The sequence below is a fragment of the Dromiciops gliroides genome, chromosome 2 (genome assembly GCF_019393635.1).
Source record: "Dromiciops gliroides isolate mDroGli1 chromosome 2, mDroGli1.pri, whole genome shotgun sequence".
Taxonomy (NCBI): Eukaryota; Metazoa; Chordata; class Mammalia; order Microbiotheria; family Microbiotheriidae; genus Dromiciops; species Dromiciops gliroides.
The window spans coordinates 234,887,342-234,911,110 of record NC_057862.1 but is presented as its reverse complement, the minus strand read 5'-3'; the positions used below and the strand labels follow the sequence as shown (position 1 = coordinate 234,911,110).

Sequence of the window (23,769 nt, the reverse complement as noted above, 5' to 3'; positions counted from 1 at the left end):
CCATCATTTAAAACTGCCCGAGGCAAACTCCTTTGAAAATTGCAGCAGCGGAGGGACAGAGAAAGAAGCACGGAGCCCTTGATTGTTGCGATGTTCCCTCAGGACCCGTTCTCCCCCTCCCCCCCTGTTTCTCATCTGATATGAGAGAGAGCAGCAGTGAGACTCCTCATCTATCTTATGAAAATCCGATTCGGGATGGCTGTGATCAAAACCGGCTGGCTGTCACCAGCAGTGGCCTTGTGCAGAGGGAACTTCTCAGAAGCATTCTGTATGTGGGGATGTCACGGGTTGCACCGATCAAAGGCAAATTTTTTTAATAAATATATATAAGGAAAAAAATACAAAACCTAAGGATTTAGCATAAAAGAAATGTAGTTTGTCTTGTTTTTTTTTTTTCAATGTAACATGAAGAGGATGAAATAGAATCAGATATGCTTGGTCTCTAACATACTTCCACAGGAGGTTCTGAGAAGGCTCTTCCTCTGTTACATTAATACCACATCACTTCTCTTCTGGCCAGCATCCCCCCCCTGCACACACACACACACACACACACACACACACACACACACACCATTCCTCATCTCTTCTTCAGTTTCTTTACCCATACTTGTCCTTAGCATATCTTCAGAGAAAAAAAATATATACTAAAACAAGGGGAAGTTTAACTACTAATGAAATTCTGAGAGAGTTTATGTTCTTGTAGAACTATTTTCTATAGTCGTTAGTTGGTTTTCATTTCTACCAACCATTATTGGTGTGAATCTCCTCAACAAAGTTAAGTATTAGCCTTCCAGTAATGTCATAAAGGTCACTCCTAGGAGTCGCATTGGTCAGTTCTTTGGCCCTGGGTCCTAGGCTGACAGTCAAAATTCTTGCCATCTGGACCTTACCAGACCTTCCACCACCCTACCCTTTGAGTAGTTTGGGAAGATCATTCCTGTTTGACTAACCTTAGTATTGATTCTGGTAGAATTTTTGGTGACTGGGTATGTGACTAGGAATGAATGGGGTGGGGGTGGATGTGGTACATATATGGTCATTGTGATCAATCTCTACCCTCCAACATCAGGAGTTTAATATTTGAGCTATATTAACTTCTCAGGAAATTCCCATTTTGTGCCTAGATGATCCCACTAATCCCAAATTGAATTAACCAGAGACTCACTTAACTTAGAAACCCAGGCCAACTCAGAAGCCTTTTTACCAATCTATTTTCAGGCAAGGGAGTTTGTCACAGTTTGAAGTTCATGCTTGAACTAGCCACCTATTTTGATCTTTCTCTGCCCATCTGTGATCTTCTCTCTCCCCCACCCCTCCCTGCCCGCAACAGTATTAGCAAAGACACTCTTTGGCATTTCAGTATATGGAACACTGATGAGAAACCTACAGTGTTCCTTAGCACCCTCCTTGTGGCAGTATCTCCTAGAATTTCTCTTATCTTCCATGACCACTGTCCCAGAGTGGGGCTATGTACCACACCTTCCCAGCAGCCTTCTCACTGAATTTTATGACCCATATTATACTTTCTTTTCTCAGCTTTCTAAGGTCCTATTGTTGTGCCTGCCCTGCCCCAGTGGGGGCTTCCTTGCTCTTTTCTCCCTTTGTCAGCAACTGCAACCGGCAGGCTGGAATCAACCATAATCAATTGAAATCACCAGGGATGCACCTTCATAAAATGGGCCTGCCAGGTGCCTGGAGAGCTGTTTTTGCCCCCCTTGTTCTCTGATTCAGCTATTGCACAGGGGACTGTGTCAGGCTTCCAAGAGACCTCGAGCTTGTTTGTGTGTTCCACAGGGTCTGCCTCTTTCCCTTGTTCCTTCAGGTTTTTGAAGCCTGTTGCCTATCGTTTTCCACTTTTCTTTCTTTCTTTTTTTTTTTATTCTCCATTTTTTCCACTTAGAAAAAAAAATTATTTATACGATTGAGATCCACTAATTAAAGCCATTTTCTGGTATTTGGTTACTGGAGTGTTTGATGTCTCTCTGACAAGACCATGAAATGCACGGAGTGTCCACAGGGACGGAATTTGCTGAACACGGCTCTTTGTAAATGAGGGGACATAGTGTCGCAGCAGCTCATGAATATGAAACGCCCATGATGCTACCTCAGTGGACTTGGGAACACAGATGAATCCTGTCATGTGCTAAATGAGACCAATTTCTTTCACTTAACTTCATCTTCAATCAGACCTTCTTCCATTTGGCTGTTTAAAATTCCCCATACGTGATGCAGAAGGTAACAGCATTCAGTAAAACAAAGTTTTGCAGCAGCAGAGAAAAATTATAATGATCGTTGGTTTGAAGTTATCTTCTCCTTCTCCAATAATAGAAGTTATTTCCTTTTGTTTATCAGCTATCGGGGGTTCTTCTAATTTCATCCCACCATTGACTTGGTGGACAGAGCTAGTCAGGTGTCTAACTGTACCAACCTTTTTGGGGTGGTCTTAAGCAGTATCTCCAAATCTTATATTTTTTTGTTATTAAAAATTTCTGGCATTTAATAATATGCCTTTGACATATTGACTATGGACAGGCTACTAGAAAGACAGTTGAATGATGTAAGGAATGATCAAATATGATCAAATAGGACATATGTCTATGGGAAGATTTTTCCTTGTGGTCAGAGCTTAGTTAAGAAAGTGAAAGAGGTCATCCCAGCAGAAAGGTTGTCCCCTCTGCTTATACTTTCAATGAGGCTACAAACTCAGCTAAAATTCACTGAAGGCCAATACAGATCCCTAAGTGGTCACATATGGCTGTGATTTATTCTTACCCTTTGGGTAAGGTATCAGGATGAAGGGAGTATTAGGGATTATAGAAAAGGAAAGCTCTCAAACAACCCTCTTGGGCCAAACAAAGAATGGTATCTGATGGACTCTACAAGGAAATCTCATTCAAAAATCACTAACCAAGATAAATCAACAAAAGAGACAAACCTGGAAGAATATAGTATAGTAGGCAGATCCTCTCCTGAAGGACGTTTACCTGGGTTGTGGCTTAGAGGTCAGGCTGAAATGTAGCTTTTGTTCTCTTTTTTCTTGCAAAATGGCTTAAGTTTTGCTCTCTACAGTAAAGAACATATAGGATTCTCAATGTGTGTTCTTTAGAAACTTGCTGATGGCTCAAGGACATCTCTTTCTATAAAGACAAGTGAGTCCTTAATTCAGGGCCTTACAAAATGCATCACATAACATCCATTGCAAGCTATTTTGAAAGGGAAAGTTTGTACAAACCAAGTAAGGGGCTTTAAAAAAATAATCCATTTTCACAAGCTGGAATGACTCTTTTCTGGAACTTTGCAGAGTAGTGCTTTAATGTAATAATAATGTAATATAAATATAACATAATGTAATGATAAATATGTAGATGAATGTGATTGCCAGTTTTTCAGATCTTTGAAAACCCAATTTAATTATTTACAGTGGTGATCTAGTATTTTAATACTTCTACTTATCTAAGACCCACCATCATCTTCTCTTGGGCATTTAATTGGCATGACATGCAGACCCGTGTCACACTGTGTCAGAAGGAAAGCAAGGTAACGCTTCTTAATATTCATGGGATACCTTTCTTGATAAACTCGGCCACTCGAAGATTCAGTTCTTTAAATTTGGCTCTTAGCAATTATTTTAGCCATGCACATTGCACCTTTGAAGTACATAATTCTGTACTAATTATTTCAAAACCGTGCAAGGCAGATCAGAGATACAAGAGGAGAAAAAGGTAAGTAAGACTCAATAGAGCTCAAACACAGGCCCAGGTATGAGAGGATTAGAGTCCCAGCATAGGAATTGGCCCTCAGAGGTGCCAGGATTATAGATTTAGACCTGGAAGGGACTTTAGGGGTCATCTAGTCTGATCTGCACAGGAATCCCTTCTAGGCTGTACAGTGAATAGAGCACTGGAGTCAGGAGACCTGAGTTCAAATATAGCCTTAGATACCCACTAAACGCCTAACTCTCGGCAAGCGATTTAATGGTTGTCGGCCTCAGTTTCTTCATCTGTAAAGTGGGGTTAATGATAGCACCTACCCAACAAGGCTGTTATATGGATGAAATCAAATGATTTTTTTAGAAGGCATCTAGGTGGCTCAGTAGCTAGAGTCAGTTCAGGCCTGGCCTCAGACACTCACCAGCCTCGTGACCCTGGGCAAGTCACTTGACCTCTATTTGTCTCAGTTTTCTCAATTGTAAAACGAGTATAATAATGGCTGGCACCTACCCCCCCCATGAGGTTGTGAAGACAGCCCCTGGCATAGAGTGGGGCTCATAGAAATGCTTATTCTCTCCCCATCCTGCCCCTAGTTGAAAACCATCAACCGCTATATAAATGCTAGCTGTCATTAACAGAACATTCCCAAGAAGGGAGCATCCAACCAGGCGTCTCAACTGCTACTTATTTGGTAAGGCTAATATTTTAACTTCCTTTTAGATCCTGAGAAGTAGGAACACGGTGTAGCGGATGGAAAGTTGGCCTCTGAGTCAACAAGACCTGGGTTCAAGTGTTGCCCCTGATACACGTTGACTGTGTGACCTTAAGCAAATCTGTTAACTTCTCAGTGCTCAAGGCCAGGGCTGTCCAGCTCAGATAGAAATAGGGCAACTTAAATGTGGTCTATGCTCTATCACACTTTCATTCATTTTGTTCAGTGTTTCCCAGTTACGTGCAGCTGGGCAGGATTGGCCTGTGATTGACATCTCTGCTCTGGACAACCCTCTTGAAGCTGCAGAGAAGATCCTGACCAGCATTGGCAGCAGGAGTTCCCTGTGTTAGTGGGATCACAAGTGTAGTCCTATTCCTATCAGTTATTGCAAAGCATCCCTCTTACAGAGAGGATGCCTGGGAGAAACTTGTGCTCAAATGGTGCAAGGATAACATAGAGCATTCCTGACTCATGCATTGGTCTAGGTACCCCCTGGAGAACTTTCTTCTCGGCAACCTAAATGTCATCTCTGGTAGGGCAGTACATTACTCTGCATAGGCTCTGTGTTCAGAGGAGGGAGCCCTAAAGGAAAGGGGTTCAGGGGTCCAGATTTGAATGCCAGCTCTGAGCCTTTGCCACGACAACCTGGCACCTTATTTTCCCAGACATGGAATGGCAATGATAAAGCTAGCCTCTCATACGAGGTCTTGAGAAACAAGTTATCTAGCACAATCAATTAAAGGCAGGGTAATTCTGATAGTAGAGCCCCAGAAAGTATCCGTGGAGAGCTTTTGCTTCTCTCTTATAAAGAATCCTACTTAAGAACTGTTTGGGGACAGGTACCTATACACTGAAATTGGAATGATGCTGAGAATATTAAAATGACCTCTGCATGAAAACAGCATGCAAATGCTTGAAGAATTCCACGTTTTTGTAATATCGTTAGCTTTTTATATGCATATATCACATCCTCTCAAGTAGACTGTAAGTTTCTCAAGGTCAGGGACTGTGTCTTATGTACTTGGAAAGCCATAATAGAACCTTGCACATAGTAGGTTCTCATGAAATTTTGGTCAATGGGTAGTTTTCTGCATTTACCTTCTGAGAATGATTTTACTACCCCCTGCTGGCTGTGTATGCTGCAGACATGCCAGCAAAATATGGGAAGGAGAGCCTGTGTTAGCAGCCGAGGCAATAAGTAAGTTGAGAAGAATGAAGAATGAATATCTGTGTTTAAGAAGCACTAGTATCATGGGGCAGGTAGGTGGCGCAGTGAATAAAGCACCAGCCCTGGATTCAGGAGGACCTGAGTTCAAATCTGACCTTGGACACAACACTTACTAGCTGTGTGACCCTGGACAAGTCACCTAACCCTCATTGCCTTGCAAAAAAAAAAAAGGGAGGAGGAGGAGGAGAAGAAGGAGAAGAAGGAGGAGGAGGAGGAGGAGAAGGAGAAGAAGAAGGAGAAGAAGAAGATTTGGACAAGGAGAATGACAATGTTTGGACAGTGTCGTAAGAGGTGACATGAAATACAAATGTCAGAATTCTGGCCAGTTTTCGGTGATGGTAATGGTCATACTCTCCTCCCCCAAAGCAGTTCAGTCACAGACTGGATTCCTCTTCCTCTTCTGACCTCACATGTGAAGTGACTAGAGAACAAGGGAATGAAAGGAAATGGAGCTTCCTCCCCTCCAGAGGTGGCTGTGTTGCGGTACAGGCTGCTTTCCCGACAGTGCCTCTACTCCATAGACTGGGAATCTTCCTGAGTGAAGAATGCTCTCTATGTAAATCCATCATTATCAAGTCATTAATCTGAATTCTATGCTTATGGCATAGCAATCTGTGACCACAGGAGGAGGGTGGGGGGGAGGAATGGAGCCTGGGAGCCACAAAGAACAAAGAAAATGAGAAAGAAAAGCCACCTTCGCAAAAGGAAAATGGCAATTTAGCTCAAAGAATTGGGAATCATTTTGTCTAATTGCAACCAAGGGGCTTTCTTTGTTAATTGTCTTTATATTTAAGGTACATCCCTCTGTGGCTATTGAGATCACCTGGGCGCCTTCTGCTCTCTGGGTCCAAGTTTAATAAGATATAGTAAGGGAAGCTCCTCAACTGCTGAAACACCCCCTCACACACCCCCCCAAGGACCCAAAGACTGGTGTCTCCAGGAATCCCTATGGTCTGCACACTTTGTCATTCTTTCTCAATTGGCCTGGTCACCCAAAAAAATAGGTAGAGGTCTTTAGGGACCCCTGACTAATAGAGGGCACTCTAGGTACTGAGGGATGTTCATTAGGGATAGGGATGGAACCTGCAATTTAAATGGCAGAGGGAACTCCCAGATGAGGAAAGAGTCCCATGCCTCTCTCTCTCTCTCTCTCTCTCTCTCTCTCTCTCTCTCTCTCTCTCTCTCTCTCTCTCTCTCTCTTTTTTGCGAAGCAATTGGGGTTAAGTGACTTGCCCAGGGTCACACAGCTAGTATGTGTCAAGTGTCTGAGACCGGATTTGAACTCAGGTCTTCCTGACTCCAGGGCCAGTGCTCTATCCATTTCGCCACCTAGCTGCCCCCATGCCTGCCTCTTTAAAATACTCTGTAACCTCTGAATCTATGCTTCTTGGGCTGGGCTTTAAGGATGGGCTGAAAGGATGAACTTTCAGTCATACATCTTGCTTGGCTCTCTGTTGTAGTGAACAGGAGCCTTCTTGGAGAAAACAGGGTTTGAAAAAAGGGAGAGGCAGCTAGGTGGCACAGTGGATAGAGCACCGACCCTGGAGTTAGGAGTACCAGAGTTCAAATCTGGCCTCAGACACTTAACACTTACTAGCTGTGTGACCCTGGGCAAGTCACTTAACCCCAATTGCCTCACTAAAAAAAAAAAAAAGAAGAAGACCAGAGTTCTAATCTGGACTTAGACACTTACTAGCTGTGTCACCCTCTGTTTGAGCCTCTGTTTGCCTGTTTCCTGATCTGTAAAATGGGGATAATAATAGTACCTATCTCATGGGTTTATTGTCAGGATCAAACGAGATAATGTTGTAGAGCCTTTAGCCAAATGCTTGGCACATGGTAAATACTAAAATAAACACTTCTTCCCTTCTGCTTCCCCCCCACTTCAGAGATAAGACTTGAACCCAGGCCTTATTGATTTCAGAGCATATCCTCCATTCACTATAACATGCTGCCTCTTCATGAGGCTGTATAAGTGGCAAGTCTATGTTTCTAAGAGAGAATTGTCCAGCTGATAGAGGAGTCGATTTGCTAAATAAATAACAGTTGCTGTCTTTGCCCAGTCACTGACCAAGATCAAGATCCTGTTTAATCAAGAGGTTTAACATTTGATTAGCAGTGGCGGGAAAGGGAAGCATGCTTTTAAAGTTAATTGCAGAAGATGGCTTGTTCTACTTTCCAACATGAATGTGAGCCATGGATAGGTAGGCTTTCATTGGTATTGGAACCAAGTCATAGACTGTATCTTACACACTTCAGAACATCAAGGCTTTGTCCGGCCCTTCCACTGACTCGAGAGAGGCTCTCTTGACGTTCACTTTGTGTGTGTGTGTGTGTGTGTGTGTGTGTGTGTGTGTGTGTGTGTGGCATTTGGGGTTAAGTGACTTGCCCAGAGTTGTCACACAGCTAGTAAATGTCAAGTGTCTGAGGCCAGATTTGAACTCAGGACCTTCTGAATCCAGGGCCAGTGCTTTATCCACTGTACCACCTAGCTGCCCCAGAGAGGCTCTCTTGACAGTTGCTATCCTGAAAAAATCCATCACCTTGTGGCCAGCCTAATAATGTGGCTTTCTAGTAACAATAATAGTAATGACCAACATTTAATGAGCACTTTAAAGTTTGCAAAGCATTTTACAAATATGATCTCATTTAGTTCTTACAATAACCCTGGGAGGTAGGTGCTTTTCTATTACTATATCCTTTTTATAAATGAGGAAACTGAGGCAGACAGCGACTTGCCTAAGGTTACACAGTAAGAGGGTCTAAGACTGAATTTGAACTTACATGTTCCTGACTCCAGGGTCAGCACTCTCTCTTCTTAAGCTTAACTAGGTTGGTTCTTCCACCATACGCATACAGCATGGGCCTGTACATAAAGACTTTGTGGCAGGGTGAGGCCTTGCCAGGGCTTGTGATTAGTTGGCAAAGCTTTTTTTTTTTCTTTCTTTCTTCTTTTTTTTTTTTAGTGAGGCAATTGGGGTTAAGTGACTTGCCCAGGGTCACACAGCTAGTAAGTGTTAAGTGTCTGAGGCCGGATTTGAACTCAGGTCCTCCTGACTCCAAGGCCGGTGCTCTATCCACTGCACCACCTAGCTGCTCCGGTTGGCAAAGCTTTTAAGGAAGCTGGGGGCTTCTGCAACACCGAGGTGAGGGAAGCTTTTGAGTAGGACCTTAGTAAAGAATAAAATACTTCCTAACTGTGTGACTATGAGCAAGTCACTTCATCCTGTTTGTCTCAGTTTCCTCATCTTCTAAAATGAGCTGGAAAAGGAAATGCCAAATCACTCCGGTACAGTTGCTAAGAAAATCCCAAATAGGGTCACAAAACGTCAGACAGGACTGAAAATGACTAAACACCAACCAAGAATCTTATGTAACCCCTGTCAAAAATTTCTTTTTTGTTTGAATTTTTAAATGCTAAAAAAAAATACCCTCTGGGTCTCAAATAACATTAGCAACCCTAGACTTCCAGGTCAGTTTCTAGAGGCGTAGGGTCAGATCATTTAGCATAGATGATTGTATGACAGTCCCAGACATTCTTTATATGTAGCTTCCTTCTCTGGATCCTTCTGTGTGGTCATTACATGTGTGTGTGTGTGTGTGTGTGTGTTGTTGTGTTTCTGTGTGTTGTTGTTGTTGTGGAGGGCGGGGCAGTAGGGGAGCTCTAAGTACCTCTTCCTTTGCGCACATGTATTTTGTGACTTGTGAACCAGAACTTGCCTATTTTTTTAGGTTCTTTGAAGTTTGCCTGAGTCTGAAAATGGCTTCATGGCCACCTGTTCGGGCGGGAGCTGGGGAGTTGGCTGGCCTCACTCTGCTGAGATGGCTCAAGCTGTCACCGTACCGGAACGCTCCAGCTTGTCTCGGCCTTGCTGTCATTGCAGGCTCTGTCCCAGTCAGGCAGTTTGCTGGGTTCTGCTGGGCGCCAGGCAGCCAATTAGAGAGAAATCCCACTGTGTGGCCAGCCCACCAGTGTAGCTGCGAGTGGCCCCTTCGCCGAGGCCTGAGCCGACCTCTGATCTGTCACAGATGGGCCAGCACTGCGCTGTGTGCACATTTGGAAGGGGAGGACAGACAAGAAGGCGGGCGCCTGCAGAGGGGCAGAGTGGACATTGGGCGGAAGTTCTGTTCCTTAGAGCTCTGAGAAGCTGGGCAGGGTTGACAGATCGGACCCTAAAACTGAAGAGTTGTAGAGGGAGAATGGAATTTCGGAAAACCCTGTCCTGAGCCCCAGACCCAGCAGGTAGAGCTGACTTTCCATCTCCTGAATATTCATCTCAGGCTGCAGCAATACAGTCAGGGAGAACTAGACAGCAGCTCACTGGCTCCTTCCAAAAATGACATGTAACCTATCGAGTGCAGAGCAGCCAGCCTCTTCATTACAATACTGTGGGGCTGGAGCAAGATGGCCGCGTTGGGCCTGGGGCCCAGGCTGCCCCAGGAGTCTACTGGGGCTGCTGGAGAGCCACATGAGCAGAATTTGCACCCAGCTCTGGATGCTTATGTTGCATACACAGCAAATCAGTTTGTTTTTTTAAAAGCACTTTATTCTTTGCACAAGCGATAGAATTTTAAAAGCTACTCCTCATTCTCAGATAAAGGACACTGCATGACCATTGAAAAATAAATGTGCTCCCCCTACATGCAGGTCATTATAGCCATAGTTTAGTAGCTGGTATGGCATTTGTCACTTTTTCTTTTTAAGTGAAGCAATTGGGGTTAAGTGACTTACCCAGGGTCACACAGCTAGCAAGTGTTAAGTGTCTGAGGTCAGATTTGAACTCAGGTACTCCTGACTCCAGGGCCCATGCTCTATCTACTGCGCCACCTAGCTGCCCCTTTTGTCACCTTTTTAATGTTCTCTACTAGTCCTTTATTTTTTTATCTTATCCACCTCCTTTTCCATTTTTAAAAATTCTCCTTTCTCTCTCTCTCCTCTCTCTGTCTCTGTCTCTTCCCTCCCTTCCCTCTCCTCTCCTCTCCTCTCCTCTCCTCTCCTCTCCTCTCCTCTCCTCTCCTCTCCTCTCCTCTCCTCTCCTCTCCTCTCCTCTCCTCTCCTCTCCTCTCCTCTTCTCCCTTCTTCCTATCCCCTCCCATCCCTTTCTGTCCTCTCTATCTCTGTCTCTCTCTGACTGCCAGTCTCAGTGTCTCTCTCTTCCACAGTTGGGAGTAGTAATAGACACCAGGTTTGGAGCTGACATTTATATATTCCAGCTTAGCTTGACTAGAGCAATCTCAAAGTCTAAATAATGAATAGTCTGAAAGTGGCAGGAGTCTTCCTAGCTGCTCCTGGAATGATTGCATTCTTCTTTTAAAAATAAAACTGAGGGGCAGCTAGGTGGTGCAGTGGGTAGAACACCAGCCCTGGATTCAGGAGGACTTGAGTTCAAATCTGACCTCAGACACTTGACACTTACTAGCTGTGTGACCCTGGGCAAGTCACTTAACCCCAATTGCCTCACTAAAAACAAAACAAAAAAAAAAAGAAACCCACAACTGAATTCAGCCTATACACCTAAGAGGAATGGTCCCTGCTTGACCAGCTCAACTAATCTCTTCTCTGGTTATTTCTGTTTCATTGTCTACAATATGACCTGGGTGCAGTTGAACCCCCACCCCAGTGGCCATTTTCTCTCCCTCCCTCCCTCTTTCTGTCTCTGGCTCTCTGTCTATTTGCCTGTCTATCTCTCACTATCTCTGTCCATCTGTCTGTCTCTGTCTCTTTATTGATCTATCTGCCTCTGTCTCTTTCTCTTGCACTTAGTCTCTGTCCATCTTTCTCTGTTCATCTTCTGTCTCTGTCACTCTGTCAGTCTGTCTCTCTGCCTCGGTCTGTCTCTATTTCTGTTTATCTCTTTGTTTCTTATCTCTGTCTGACTTTCCCCCTCTCAGTCTCTCTCTGTTTCCCGATTTCTCTGTCTCTGTCTGTCTGTCTTGCTTTTGTGAATAGAGAAAACTCGAGCATTCAGAATCCTTGATCTGAGGAAGAAGAGACACCTCTTGGAGCATTAGGGTGCTCTAGCTAGACATGGGGCAGTAAGCAATATTCTGATACTTCTACGAATCTGTGACCTCTCCCCCCTCGGCTGCAGAATGCACCCTTCCATACCTTCTTCATAGAATAACAATTGGTAGCATTTCTATAGCACTTTAATGTTTGCAAAATGCTTTTCCATATGGAAAGCCTCATTTGAGCCTTACCACTACTTGGGAGATTGGTGCTATTGCTATCCCTATTTTTCAGATAAGAAAACTGAGGTTGAGAGGAGGTAAGTGACTTGCTAAGAAGTGGCTGAGGCCAGATTTGACGTCAGAGCTTCCTAACTCCAAGTCTAGTGCTCTATCTGCTGTGTTCTTCTGTAGAGAATGTACCCAAGCCCAGATATCTTCGGTTATGCATGGACACCAAGTAGTGCCCAGGCAGTTCCACCTGCCTCTTTCTTCTGTGACACTTCCTGTGCTTAGATTGTTATTGGCAACACATCGTCTCTCTCCATTAACCTCTGGGGCTCTCACAGCTCTGATTCTCTGAAGATTGTGGTATTCCAGAGTCAACAAGTAGATAGTATCAATAGGAGAATATTGGTGTTAATGGCTTTGTGTCAGGTGTCATACGAGGGGCTCTAAGCAAGCCATGGTAAAATGCTGATATGTTTGATAGTTTCATCAATCCTAGATTGTTATGACTCATGTGAGGAATGGCGTGATGTCCCCCATGGGTCTGTAATCCCAGTGGGAGCCCTTATGAGCAGGAAAGGGAAAGCATCCCTGGAATTCTTTTCACGTCCCTCATGTTCTTTTATTTGTCTCATGCTGCAGATATTCCAGTGATCCCAGACCTAGAAGAGGTTCAGGAAGAAGACTTTGTTCTGCAAGTGGCTGCCCCTCCCAGGTAAGAGAAATGAGGTTGAAACCTAGGCAGGAGTAGAAGGGAACCAGCTGAATTGTCCTTTGTTTTCTCCAAACATCTGCCATTTGCAGGAGAGCTTGGCTCCTTGAGAGAACATTGGTTGCCAACATTGCCAGAGCTGGGATTCACCCCTCAGGTTTTCATTTTGTCATGCCTGAGTGTGCTCCCTCAGTGTCATGAGAGTACTACTGGCTGGCTGTTTGGCACGGCGGTAGGCTTCCATGGGCTGGTCCTGATATTTCTACATCCTTCTTCTGCAGCATCCAAGTAAATCGGGTGATGACTTATCGTGACTTAGACAATGACCTGATGAAGTACGCTGCCTTCCAGACACTAGTGAGTAGAGTGGCTTCTGTAAATAAGTACTAGTACTGATAATAATACCCACAATCACAGCTAATATCTACATCGAGCTTCCCACGTGTGATTTTACTTGACAAAACAAGCAAAACACACCTCAAGATGAATATCTCTGCTCCCGAATGGCCAAGTAGCACAGGCATTTCTTTTCCACCCCCGCTGCCTTCCTATGTCCTGAGTCGCAAGTTCCCATGACACTAACTCTGTCCTCTTGGGCCACTGAAAGATCTCACATTGTTCTATGGGTCTAAGTTCCTTGGTCCTCACATATTTCCAGATTTCCAAATGCAACTGTGCTCTTTCCATTCAGTCTTGGCAGATACAGCGCCTATTCTGTCCTCATGATGTTAATGCCTCCTAGCTCCAATCTGGGATTCTGTGCCAACTCTCCCCTAGCAATGGTGTGCAAGCAATGCATACCAAAAAGAGCCTGCACTGGTGTGGTGCTTCCTCCACTGCACAGGCCGTAGAATCAGCCCATAGCTCTACCTTTCCGTTGGGAGATTTTTGTAACACTGGATTGGGGAATGCACTATTTCATACCATTGAGGGTTTTTTTTTTTTTTTGGAAGGGGGCAGGGCAATGAGGGTTAAGTGACTTGCCCAGGGTCACACAGCTAGTAAGTGTCAAGTATCTGAGGCCAGATTTGAACTCAGGTCCTCCTGAATTCAGGGCTGGTGCTTTATCCACTGTGCCACCTAACTGTCCCTGGAGTTTTCTATTTAAGGCGGAATCAAACATAGCCTGACTCTTGCCATCTTGCAAGAAGGTCAGTTGGAATAATGCAAATAAGCCAGCTGGGATGAACCTTTTTTTTTTTTTTCCTATTCACAGGATGGAGAGATCGATCTGAAACTCCTCACCAAAGTCCTTGCTCCAGAGCATGAAGTTCGAGAGGTATAGACATAATGGTAGCACCAGAAGCTGATAGAAGGCCTTCTTCCTGAGCAGCTTAGGACACTCAGGCATTTATACTCAGCTGTCCTTGAAACACTCTGTGACATTCCTAAGTGCCCAATATGCTCCTTTATGGAGACACAGAGAAGTTATTATCAGTTTAACTCCAAATCATCTAACAAACTGATAATCAGTCCATCCAAAAAGTATTTATATTAAGTGTTTGGTCAGATTTCAAGAGTCCCATGCCTCTCTCTCTCTCTCTCTCTCTCTCTCTCTCTCTCTCTCTCTCTCTCTCTCTCTTTTTGCGAAGCAATTGGGGTTAAGTGACTTGCCCAGGGTCACACAGCTAGTATGTGTCAAGTGTCTGAGACCAGATTTGAACTCAGGTCTTCCTGACTCCAGGGCCAGTGCTCTATCCATTTCGCCACCTAGCTGCCCCCATGCCTGCCTCTTTAAAATACTCTGTAACCCCTGAATCTATGCTTCTTGGGCTGGGATTTAAGGATGGGCTGAAAGGATGAACTTTCAGTCATACATCTTGCTTGGCTCTCTGTTGTAGTGAACAGGAGCCTTCTTGGAGAAAACAGGGTTTGAAAAAAGGGAGAGGCAGCTAGGTGGCACAGTGGATAGAGCACTGGCCCTGGAGTCAGGAGTACCTGAGTTCAAATCTGGCCTCAGACACTTAACACTTACTAGCTGTATGACCGTGGGCAAGTCACTTAACCCCAATTGCCTCACTAAAAAAAAAAAGAAAAAAGGGAGAGGGATAGGAAGGAGGTGGAGACTGAGAGTCAGTTGGAATTTCTTGGAATTCAGATAGAAAACGTTGGCCCAATTTTTTTAAGCCTTGTGGCATTTAGCACACCTTCCAACTGATATTTCTTAGTTTATAGCCCTTGAGTGCTCTTATTTTATTTTGCTAAAATTCTCCATACCAGGAAGCCTAGCAATATTGTATATTTTCTTTTTTTTTTTTACACTTTTTTTTTGGTGAGGCAATTCTGGTTAAGTGAGTTGCCCAAGGCCACACAGCTAGTAAGTGCCAAGTGTCTGAGGCCAGATTTGAACTCAGGTCCTCCTGACTCCAGGTCTGGTGCTCTATCCACTGCGCCAACTAGCTGCCCCAATATTGTATATTTTCTCCTGAGTGCTAAGGGGAGGCAAGCTTATTCAGGGCCCAGGACATAAATAGTTGGGAACTTGTGCTGCCAATGATGGTGGAAGAACTTTGTAAGGGGCTGGGCAGGGATCCTTAGGAACTAACTCATCCATATCCAGCTCTAAATTTTACCTATGTTAAGAGGCCTGAACCCTATAAAGCCACTTACCTGACACGAGGGACTAAAAATGGTATTGCTTGTCCAAGTGCCCCCCTCGCTCCCTCTCTGTGCCCTGATCACTGGTTAGATGCACACAGGCTCAGGCTTGATACCAGTTTGGCCTCATGCAGGCATGAGAGACCGGTTGTGACAGAAGCTGGAGAGGCTCTTCTCTGATGCGCTGTTGCCTCTCTTGGCAGGATGACGTCAGCTGGGACTGGGATCACCTCTACACTGAAGTATCTTCAGAGCTTCTCACCGAGTGGGATCTTGGGCAGTCAGAGAAAGAAGACAATGTTGGGCAGCCGAAACACGCCTGAACTCTCGCTCGGACTGGAGCCTATTTCACCCCTGTACATAATAATCACTGTTTTGTATTGGACAAAAGGCTCTAAGCCTGAAACTAAAAAGAGTCAGATGCTGGCGGGAGCCTGGATTTTTATATCGAATATTTTGTAATACGAAGATCCATGTGTTCTCTGCAGAAAATACTGGATCATTTCAAATGCAATAAATCGCTTCACTGTCCAGTGAGCATCTCTCCCATTTTTCTCTAACCATCTTCTTAGCAAGAATACCCGGGCCCTCCATGAGCTGCTTCAAGGTTGAGGGACAGAGGTCTTAGAGTGTAGCCTGATAGGAATTAGCTACATTGGGGAGAAGGTGAAGAAGCATAATTTGGGTTTTAAGAAGGTAGAATGACAGATCAAACTGGACAATTCAATCCAACAAACATGTATTAGCCACTTACTGTGCACAGAGCCCTGTGTTTTAAAGAATTCCCCAGGGCACTAGATCTGATCAGAGGTTTGCACGGTCTTTGTGTGACCATAAGTGACAATTTACTAGGGTTAAGAATAAGGTGGGGGCGCAACTAGGTGGCACAGTGGATAAAGCACTGACCCTGGATTCAGGAGGACCTGAGTTCAAATCTGAACTCAGATACTTGACACTTACTAGCTGTGTGACCCTGGGCAAGTCACTTAACCCCCATTGCCCTGCCAAAAAAAAAAAGAAGAAGAAGAAGAAGAAGAAGGTGGGGACTGCCCCAGATACAGGCCTGAAGAGAGAGCATTCTAGTACTTGACTGATGATGTTGGCAGAGACCCTTGTTATCACTAAGTCTCAATTAGTGCAAATAATGAATCCTTGGAAGTGGTCTCATGTATTTGAATTTGTACTTTTCAAAGTTATAATTACATTAAATGTGATCATTGGTTGCATCCCAGTGGAAATATGCAGTTCAAATTCAAATGATATAACCGCTTCTGGGGAGTCAGAGGTGAAAGCCAGATGTGGTATTGAGCACAAAGCAGACAATTCTACCGTTTTGGGAAATTCTTTAGCCTTCCTACTGGGTTTGGAATAAGGGAGACCTGAGTTCAGATGTTATCACAAGAGCTGTGAGACCCTGGGCAAGCAACTTTACTTCTCTTGGTCTCAATTTCCTTATCTGTAAAATAAGAGGATTACTGGAGGAGTGGGGATTGCAATTAATGGCCCCTAAGGTCCCCTCCCACTCTAAATGTAAGAGCCTGGGATCCTTAGGAAAGGACACCATCAGTAGGATGATAGCCCGGAGTCCTACTTTGACACATTCACTCACTCACTCAAGGAGAGTCACCAGTGACTGTGATTCTGGCTCCCATAGCTCACAGTGTTGTTCCATATGGATCCTCCTTAGCATCCTTACCCAAGGCTCCTTAAAAGCTTTCCCCGGGTGCATCTTTTGGCATCAACTAGAAAGATTCATTTACCCATTTAGGTAAAGTCAGTAAACACGATTAAATGCGCCATCTTATGCCTTCTCTCCTGCCTCCTCATGCCTCAATCTAAGAAATGGAGTGTCTCCCCTCACCTGAAGGGTCCCCTGCCCGTTCACAAAAGTAACATTTCCCTTTTCTACCCATGCCAGCCACCTGCCCGCCCACCCCAGCACCACAAGCCTACTCTCCTATAGTGAGCCAAAATCTAGAGTTGAGGCCAGGCTTTTTCTCTGAAGAGAAAGATCTTTTAATTTTTGTTTTTTGTTTTTTTTTTTTAATCTGCTTCCCACTGAGGCAGCTCATCTGAGCCCTACCCCGGCTGCCTGCCTCTTGGAGACACCGCTTAGAACAGACCCACACAACCCAGCAACCAGCTAACAGAGCCCAGCTCCTCGGCCAGAGGGAAGGCTGGGCACTTCTCTCATCCCGCCTGGAAAGCCCTTCATTAAAATTCAGAAAAACAAAGAGGATCCGCACATCAAAAACCCACTGGGGGGTTATTTTTGTGTTACCACGGTGCCCTTCCCCTGGTGAGCCGTGCAGTTCTGGTTCAGAAAAAAGAAGATGCTTTCACGTTAATTATAAACTCAGGGATTTAGTGGCTTTGGGGTCCCCTTTTCCCTTCCTTTCTGGAATCACAATCCTAGCCCAACATAGCTCCTCTTTTGAGCAAATCCCATGACTGCCAAGAGGTTTTCCATCCAGTCTGTTTTGTCGTGAACCCAAGTCATTCTGTAACCAAGAGGGAACAGTTGATATCACCGCTCCCTCAGTTGCTGGCTCATTCAACCACCCCAGGTACCTGAGAACCAACCTCAGGGATCCTCCATCCAACCTGAGCAAGAGCTGGGTCTTTGATCCATCCTTTCATTTGCTGCTCTTTCCACTCCGCTTCAGCTAGAAGCTGATGAGCTTGGGAAGGCAATCTAGGCTGGGAAGGGCCAAATGAGCAATGAGTTAGGAAAAGCTATGTGGGGAATTAGCATTTCTGGCCTTTCAGCTCCACAGGCCAGGTATCCATGCTGACCTAGTAGGGTTCAGGTAATCACAGATCTTAGCCCTCTTTGCTGATGTTGTAGAAATAAACATTTATTAAATGCTTGCTGTGTACTCGGTGAGGCAGTGTCACCTAGTGGATAGAGTTTTGGACTCAAGAGTCAGGAAGACTGGGTTCAAATCCCACCTCCCACCCAGGGTCACACTGCTCTTAAATACAAAGAGATGGAACTCAAAACCAGATTGTCTTGGTTCTAAAGTGACTCTGTCTGATGGCCCTGGGCAAGTCACTAGATCTCTTAGTGCATCCAGACAACTCTCTGAAGTTGCAGGCCGATAGCTATGGGATCATAGATTTAGAGTTGAAAGGGACCTTAGAGGCAGAGGCCACCTCCATCCCTACCCCCAATCTTATAGGTCATAATGAAACCAAGGCACAAGGCTAAGTGACTTGCCCAGAGTCACACAGTCAATAAATGACTGAGGCTAGATTTGAACTCAAGTCTTCCTGATTCCTAAATCCAGCACCCTATTACACTTAATTGCCTCACCAAGGATTTTAATGAAGTCACAGGCCTCTACTGAAAGAAAAAAATGTACTAGGTACTGGGCTAGTCTCTGATTTTCCTGCACTCCATCAACATGCAATCTGATGGGGGTGGGTAGGGAGGGGATAAAGTATGCACAAATGTGCTTGATAAAATTAAAAAAAATGTGATAAGGGAAAGGAGGAGTCCAGTGTTCTATAAGAAAGTCATTAAAAAGGAGAGAGAAGGGAAGGGGCAGAGATCAGGGAAGGCTTAGTGAAGGAGGAGGTGGCATCCAGAACAGGGCTTTCAAGAAGAAAAGGATTTCAATAGGTGGGAATATAAAGGCAATGCAATATAGGCATTGAGGATGGCCTAAGGGAATACACAGAAGCTGGAGAGGTGGGGAAACAATGGCCAGTGAATAAACATTAACCACCTACTATGTGCTGGGTGCTAAGTGTTAGCAGACCACTTTGGCTCTAATTAAAATACATCTCGTGATATTTACTATATTTTAACTTAAAATGTCTTTTAGTAATATTAGGAAGGTAGTTTTGACCTCCCCAGTTCCCTAAAAACGTTTTGGGAGTACTTGGGCCACACTCTGAGAACCCTTGTACCATAGGTGAAAAGTTAAAAGAAACTAAAGTAAGATGATGGAGGTGTGAATAGGGTAGGAAGGAGGGGGCAGATGCAAGAGAGGATATAGAGGTAGAGATGAGAGCTATATAAATGTTAGTTAATATTATTGTTATTATCAGAAGCATTTATTAAGCATCTACTATGTGCCAGGAACTGAGACAAATACTCTTACAAATATTCTCTCATTTAATCATCACAACAACCCTGAGAGGTAGGTACTGTTTTTATTTATTCTCATTTTACAGTTGAGGAAACTGAGGCAGGCAGGGGTTAAATTAATTTGCCCAGTGTCACACAAACTAGTAAGTGTCTGAGGTTGGGTTTGAAATCAAGACTTCTTGACTCCAGGCCTGGTGTTCCATCCACTGTGTCACCTAGTCGCTCAGGTAGAAAATTGTAAGGATTCAGCAATGGATTGAAAGTCCCCTAGGGCTAAAAGAGATGGAAGAAAAAGTCCAAGGTTTCAACCTTGGATGACTGGGAGGATGCTATGACTGTCCCAGGCCTCTATTTGAAAGGCCATGCCTGGGAAGTCAGGGTTGCCAGGCAAAGAGGAGGAGATGTCCTTGGGTGGCGGCTACAGGTTGAAAGATGCATGTAGGTTCCCAAATGGTAGAGCAGGATGAACACAAAGAACAACCAATTGGTCATTTATTAAGCACCTACTGTGTGCCTCTCACTGAGCAAAGGGATACAAAAAGGGGGCAGAAGACAGTCCTTGTCCTCAGGGTATCTAACCATAGAGGAAACAAGGGTATGTGGTCAACCAGCAACTGTTCTCTGGATATTCCCCAGTTAAGCTGCCCCCTTAATGGGAGAATCATATCCATTCATGTTGATACAGTGAACTGATCCCTACCTCACAAAGTTACATAGGAATGGATTTTAATTTTTCCAGCCCCTACCTGTGATTTCATTAGTGTTCTAATGAGGAAACTCCATCAACCAATACAGATCACCCTCTAATCTATGACTTAGTGACTTGGAGAATTATCTGAGGCTTAAGTGACTTGCCCAGGGTTACACAGCCAAGTATTTGTGAACTAATGAAATCAGGTTTTCCTGACTCTAAAGTGACTCATTCTACTCTAGAACATCTCCTCTTCACTTTGTTGCCAATATCTTTTCTGACACCTAACAGCTATGTGACCACAGACCAGCCCCCTTACCCTTTTTTGTGAGCCTCATCTGCAAAATGCCTATAGTACCTACCTGACAGGGTAGTCATGAAGTTCTAAGATAATGTATGTAAGGTGCTTTACAAATTTTAAAGCCCTTAGACACAGAGTATCCCAAAAGTCTTAGTGGAGTTTTAAACTAGTTTTGGTAACTTAAAAGTACATTAGGGGGCAGCTAGGTGGCGCAGTGGATAGAGTACCGGCCCTGGATTCAGGAGGACCTGAGTTCAAATCTGGCCTCAGACTCTTGACACTTATTAGCTGTGTGACCCTGGGCAAGTCACTTAACCCTCATTGTCCCGCAAAAAAAACCACACCAATAAATAGAAAAATATATATAAAAAAATACCCTAACATTTTGGGGACACATTATATCATAGCTATCGTTGTCATCACTATCGTTGTCATCATCATCGCCACCACTGCCACCACCACCATCATCATCTGGACTAGGAAGACCTGAAATTAAAATCCAGGCTTTGCTCTTTCCTACCTGTGTGACCTTGGGCAAGTCTCTTTCTCTCTTCAGGCCTCAGTTTCCTCCCCTATAAAATGAGGTGATTGAATTAGAGCAGGGGTTCTTAAGATTTTTTGTGTTTGTGTCATGGACCCCTTCCCATGAAGCCTATGGACCCCTACTTATTATTATTAATATTCATAATTGAAGGACATTTAAATTTCGGTTAGAGGCTAATGAAAAGAAAAATGTATTTTTTTTCCTCATCCAAATTCACAGATCCACTGAAGTCTATCCAAGAACCCCCAGGGGTTCTGTGTACCCGACATTAAAAACTCCAGGACTACATAATCTCAAAGATCCTTTCCAGTTCTATACAAGCCTCTCAACTTCTCTAGGTTTTTCTTCTCTCTGTTTCTTTAGTCATTCAGGTTTTCAGGATCTTGGGTGTTGGGAACAGCACTTGGGAGACATCTTTCTGTGATCCTGTGATCTTAGCTTATGGTCACAGAATCTACTTCAAGGTACTATTTTCTGAATCACCTGATAGGAATGTGCATCCCAGTTCACTGTCTCATTGAACCTGCAGACAAGGCACAGCAACATGAAGCCTCAATGATGAAATAATGAACATGAATTCACATTGGGCAAACGTTTTAATAGCATGTTTATGTGTGAGACGCTGTTATAGACACAGGTAATTCAGAGATGTAATAGGAAATACGCTACCTTTAAGTAACTTTCCATTTAATTGGAGAGAGTGGGTGACACGTGTACCCGAATACCTATGCCACAATGAAGAATGTATTAAATGCAAAGGGAGGAGTTTAAGATAAAATGATGGGAGAAACTTGTGGAGAAAGAAATTATGTGAAATGGGTCAGGATGTCAGCAAATATTTCTTGGTGGAGGAGGCACTTGAATTGGATCCTGAAGGAAGGGAAGGGCTTTGACAGGCTGACATGAAAGGAGTTCATTCTACACTGGAGATGGTGGAGCAAAGATACAGGAATGGGAGTAGGGAGAGTGACAATGAAGGATTCTGAGTAGTCCAGTTTGGCTGAAATATCAAGTATGTGAAGGAGAGGAGTATGAGATAAAGGCTAGAAATATTTGCATAGCATTCCTACTCCTACTTAAATTTTTTGAAGAGACATTGGCTATATGATCAAATGGATTTTTAAAAAAATTAACATTTATTTTTTAAAATTCTGAGTTCCAAGTTCTCTCCCTCCTTCCAGCCCCTTCCCCAACCATTGAGAAAGCAAGTAATATATCAATTATACATGCAAAGTCATGTAAAATGTATTTCTAAATTAGCCATGTTTCAAAAAAAAAAGAAGCAAGAACAATAAAGTGGAAAAAGCATGCTTCAGTCTGCACTCAGAGTTCACCAATTCTCTCTCTCTGGAGGTGGATAGCATTGATTAAACGGATGTTGATGTATCTTCCTTTAACATTCAGGTATCTTTTGGCCCCATAGTCGTTTAACCAGGACTAGTACCCTGTCACTTCTAAGCAGACATCAGAAGTTGCTGCTAATGAGAAATGTTTCCCATTGAGTCTTTGACACAGTACAATAACTTCAGAGATGCTACTGCAGGGCAGCTAGGTGGCGCAGTAGATAGAGCATGGGCCCTGGAGTCAGGAGTACCTGAGTTCAAATCCGGCCTCAGACACTTAACACTTACTAGCTGTGTGACCCTGGGCAAGTCACTTAACCCCAATTGCCTCACTAAAAAACAAACAAACAAACAAACAAAAAAACCCAACAGAGATGCTACTGCAGTCTGGAACATTCCAGAACCCCAGTGGGGGAAAGGGGGAGTCTGGCTCTTCTACTTCATTCTTCTCTGTCCTTCCATCCTTGGGAGCCCTAGGTTTGCCAGAGGGAGCACGACTCAGAAGAAAGATGAATGCATTTGTAGTCAGAGGACCCAAGTTTGAGTTCTAGGTCTGCCATTTACTACCTTTGTTGGCCTCAGTTTCCTCATCTGTTAAATAAGGTGATTGAACTGAATGCTTTCTAATGTCCCTTCCAGCTCGACATTTTGTAAAATTGTGATTATATGTGTTATATATTAATTATATATAATATTGTAACATTATTTGTTAGATAATATATTATATTATATCACAGAATAGAATATATTTATTAGTTATATAATTTATAATATAGAATTTAATCTATAACATTCTATTATATACAATGTACATAACATATTATGGTGTGCATATCATTTCTTGTGTATATATTATTATGTTATGTGTATATTATATTCATATATGAGATGTATTATTCCTATATTAGAATACTACTATATTATATATGTAATATATTATACATTCTTATATAGTATGTAATAAGAATATACACATATGCACCAGATGCCATGCTAAACACTGGGGATATAAAGAGGGACAAAAGACATTTCCTATATAATATGTAATATATACATAATAGAATATATGCATATATAATGAGATGTATAAAATAATATATTATTTTTGTCTTTTATTCTTGACCCCATGACATTGGAGTGATGTCATGACTTGCAGGGAATTGGATTTAAGTGAGGGAGGGCTGTGCAAGGTCACCAACCTCATTCTCTCCTCCAGAGCCATCTGAAGTGACTATATCTGCCAGTGACACGATATTGATCAGGATGACTGGAGATGACCCCAGATATTTAAGGCAACTGGGGTTAAGTGTTTTGCCCAGGGTCACACAGTTAGTAAGTCTCTGAGGTCATATTTGAACTCAGGTCCTCCCAACTTCAGGGCCAATTCTTTATCCAATGTGCCACCTAACTACCCCACAATAATATATAATATACACATGTATGTATATTGTGTGTATATACAATGTATACATTGTATATACAGTATATGATGTCTATATAGTGTATATATAATAAATAATAAATAACATGTACTAATATATAAAATTTTATATATTAGAATATATTCTATATTTTAATGATGGATCCATTATAGTATATAACACATTATATATACATGTATATTTATTATATATATTTTACAGAAGCATATAGT

At 43.3% G+C, this 23,769-nt stretch overlaps 1 protein-coding gene across 1 annotated transcript in view; it reads left to right on the top strand.

Moving 5' to 3' along the window:
• Positions 1 to 15,678, top strand: part of IFT43 (intraflagellar transport 43) — a 120,974-nt gene extending 105,296 nt beyond the window's left edge. Inside the window, exons 6-9 of the mRNA XM_043986802.1 lie at positions 12,473 to 12,545; positions 12,824 to 12,899; positions 13,759 to 13,821; positions 15,344 to 15,678. Of these exons, the coding sequence (XP_043842737.1) occupies positions 12,473 to 12,545; positions 12,824 to 12,899; positions 13,759 to 13,821; positions 15,344 to 15,463 (332 nt within the window). The 3' untranslated portion in view covers positions 15,464 to 15,678. The remainder of the gene's footprint in view (positions 1 to 12,472; positions 12,546 to 12,823; positions 12,900 to 13,758; positions 13,822 to 15,343) is intronic.
• Positions 15,679 to 23,769: the final 8,091 nt, after the last annotated feature.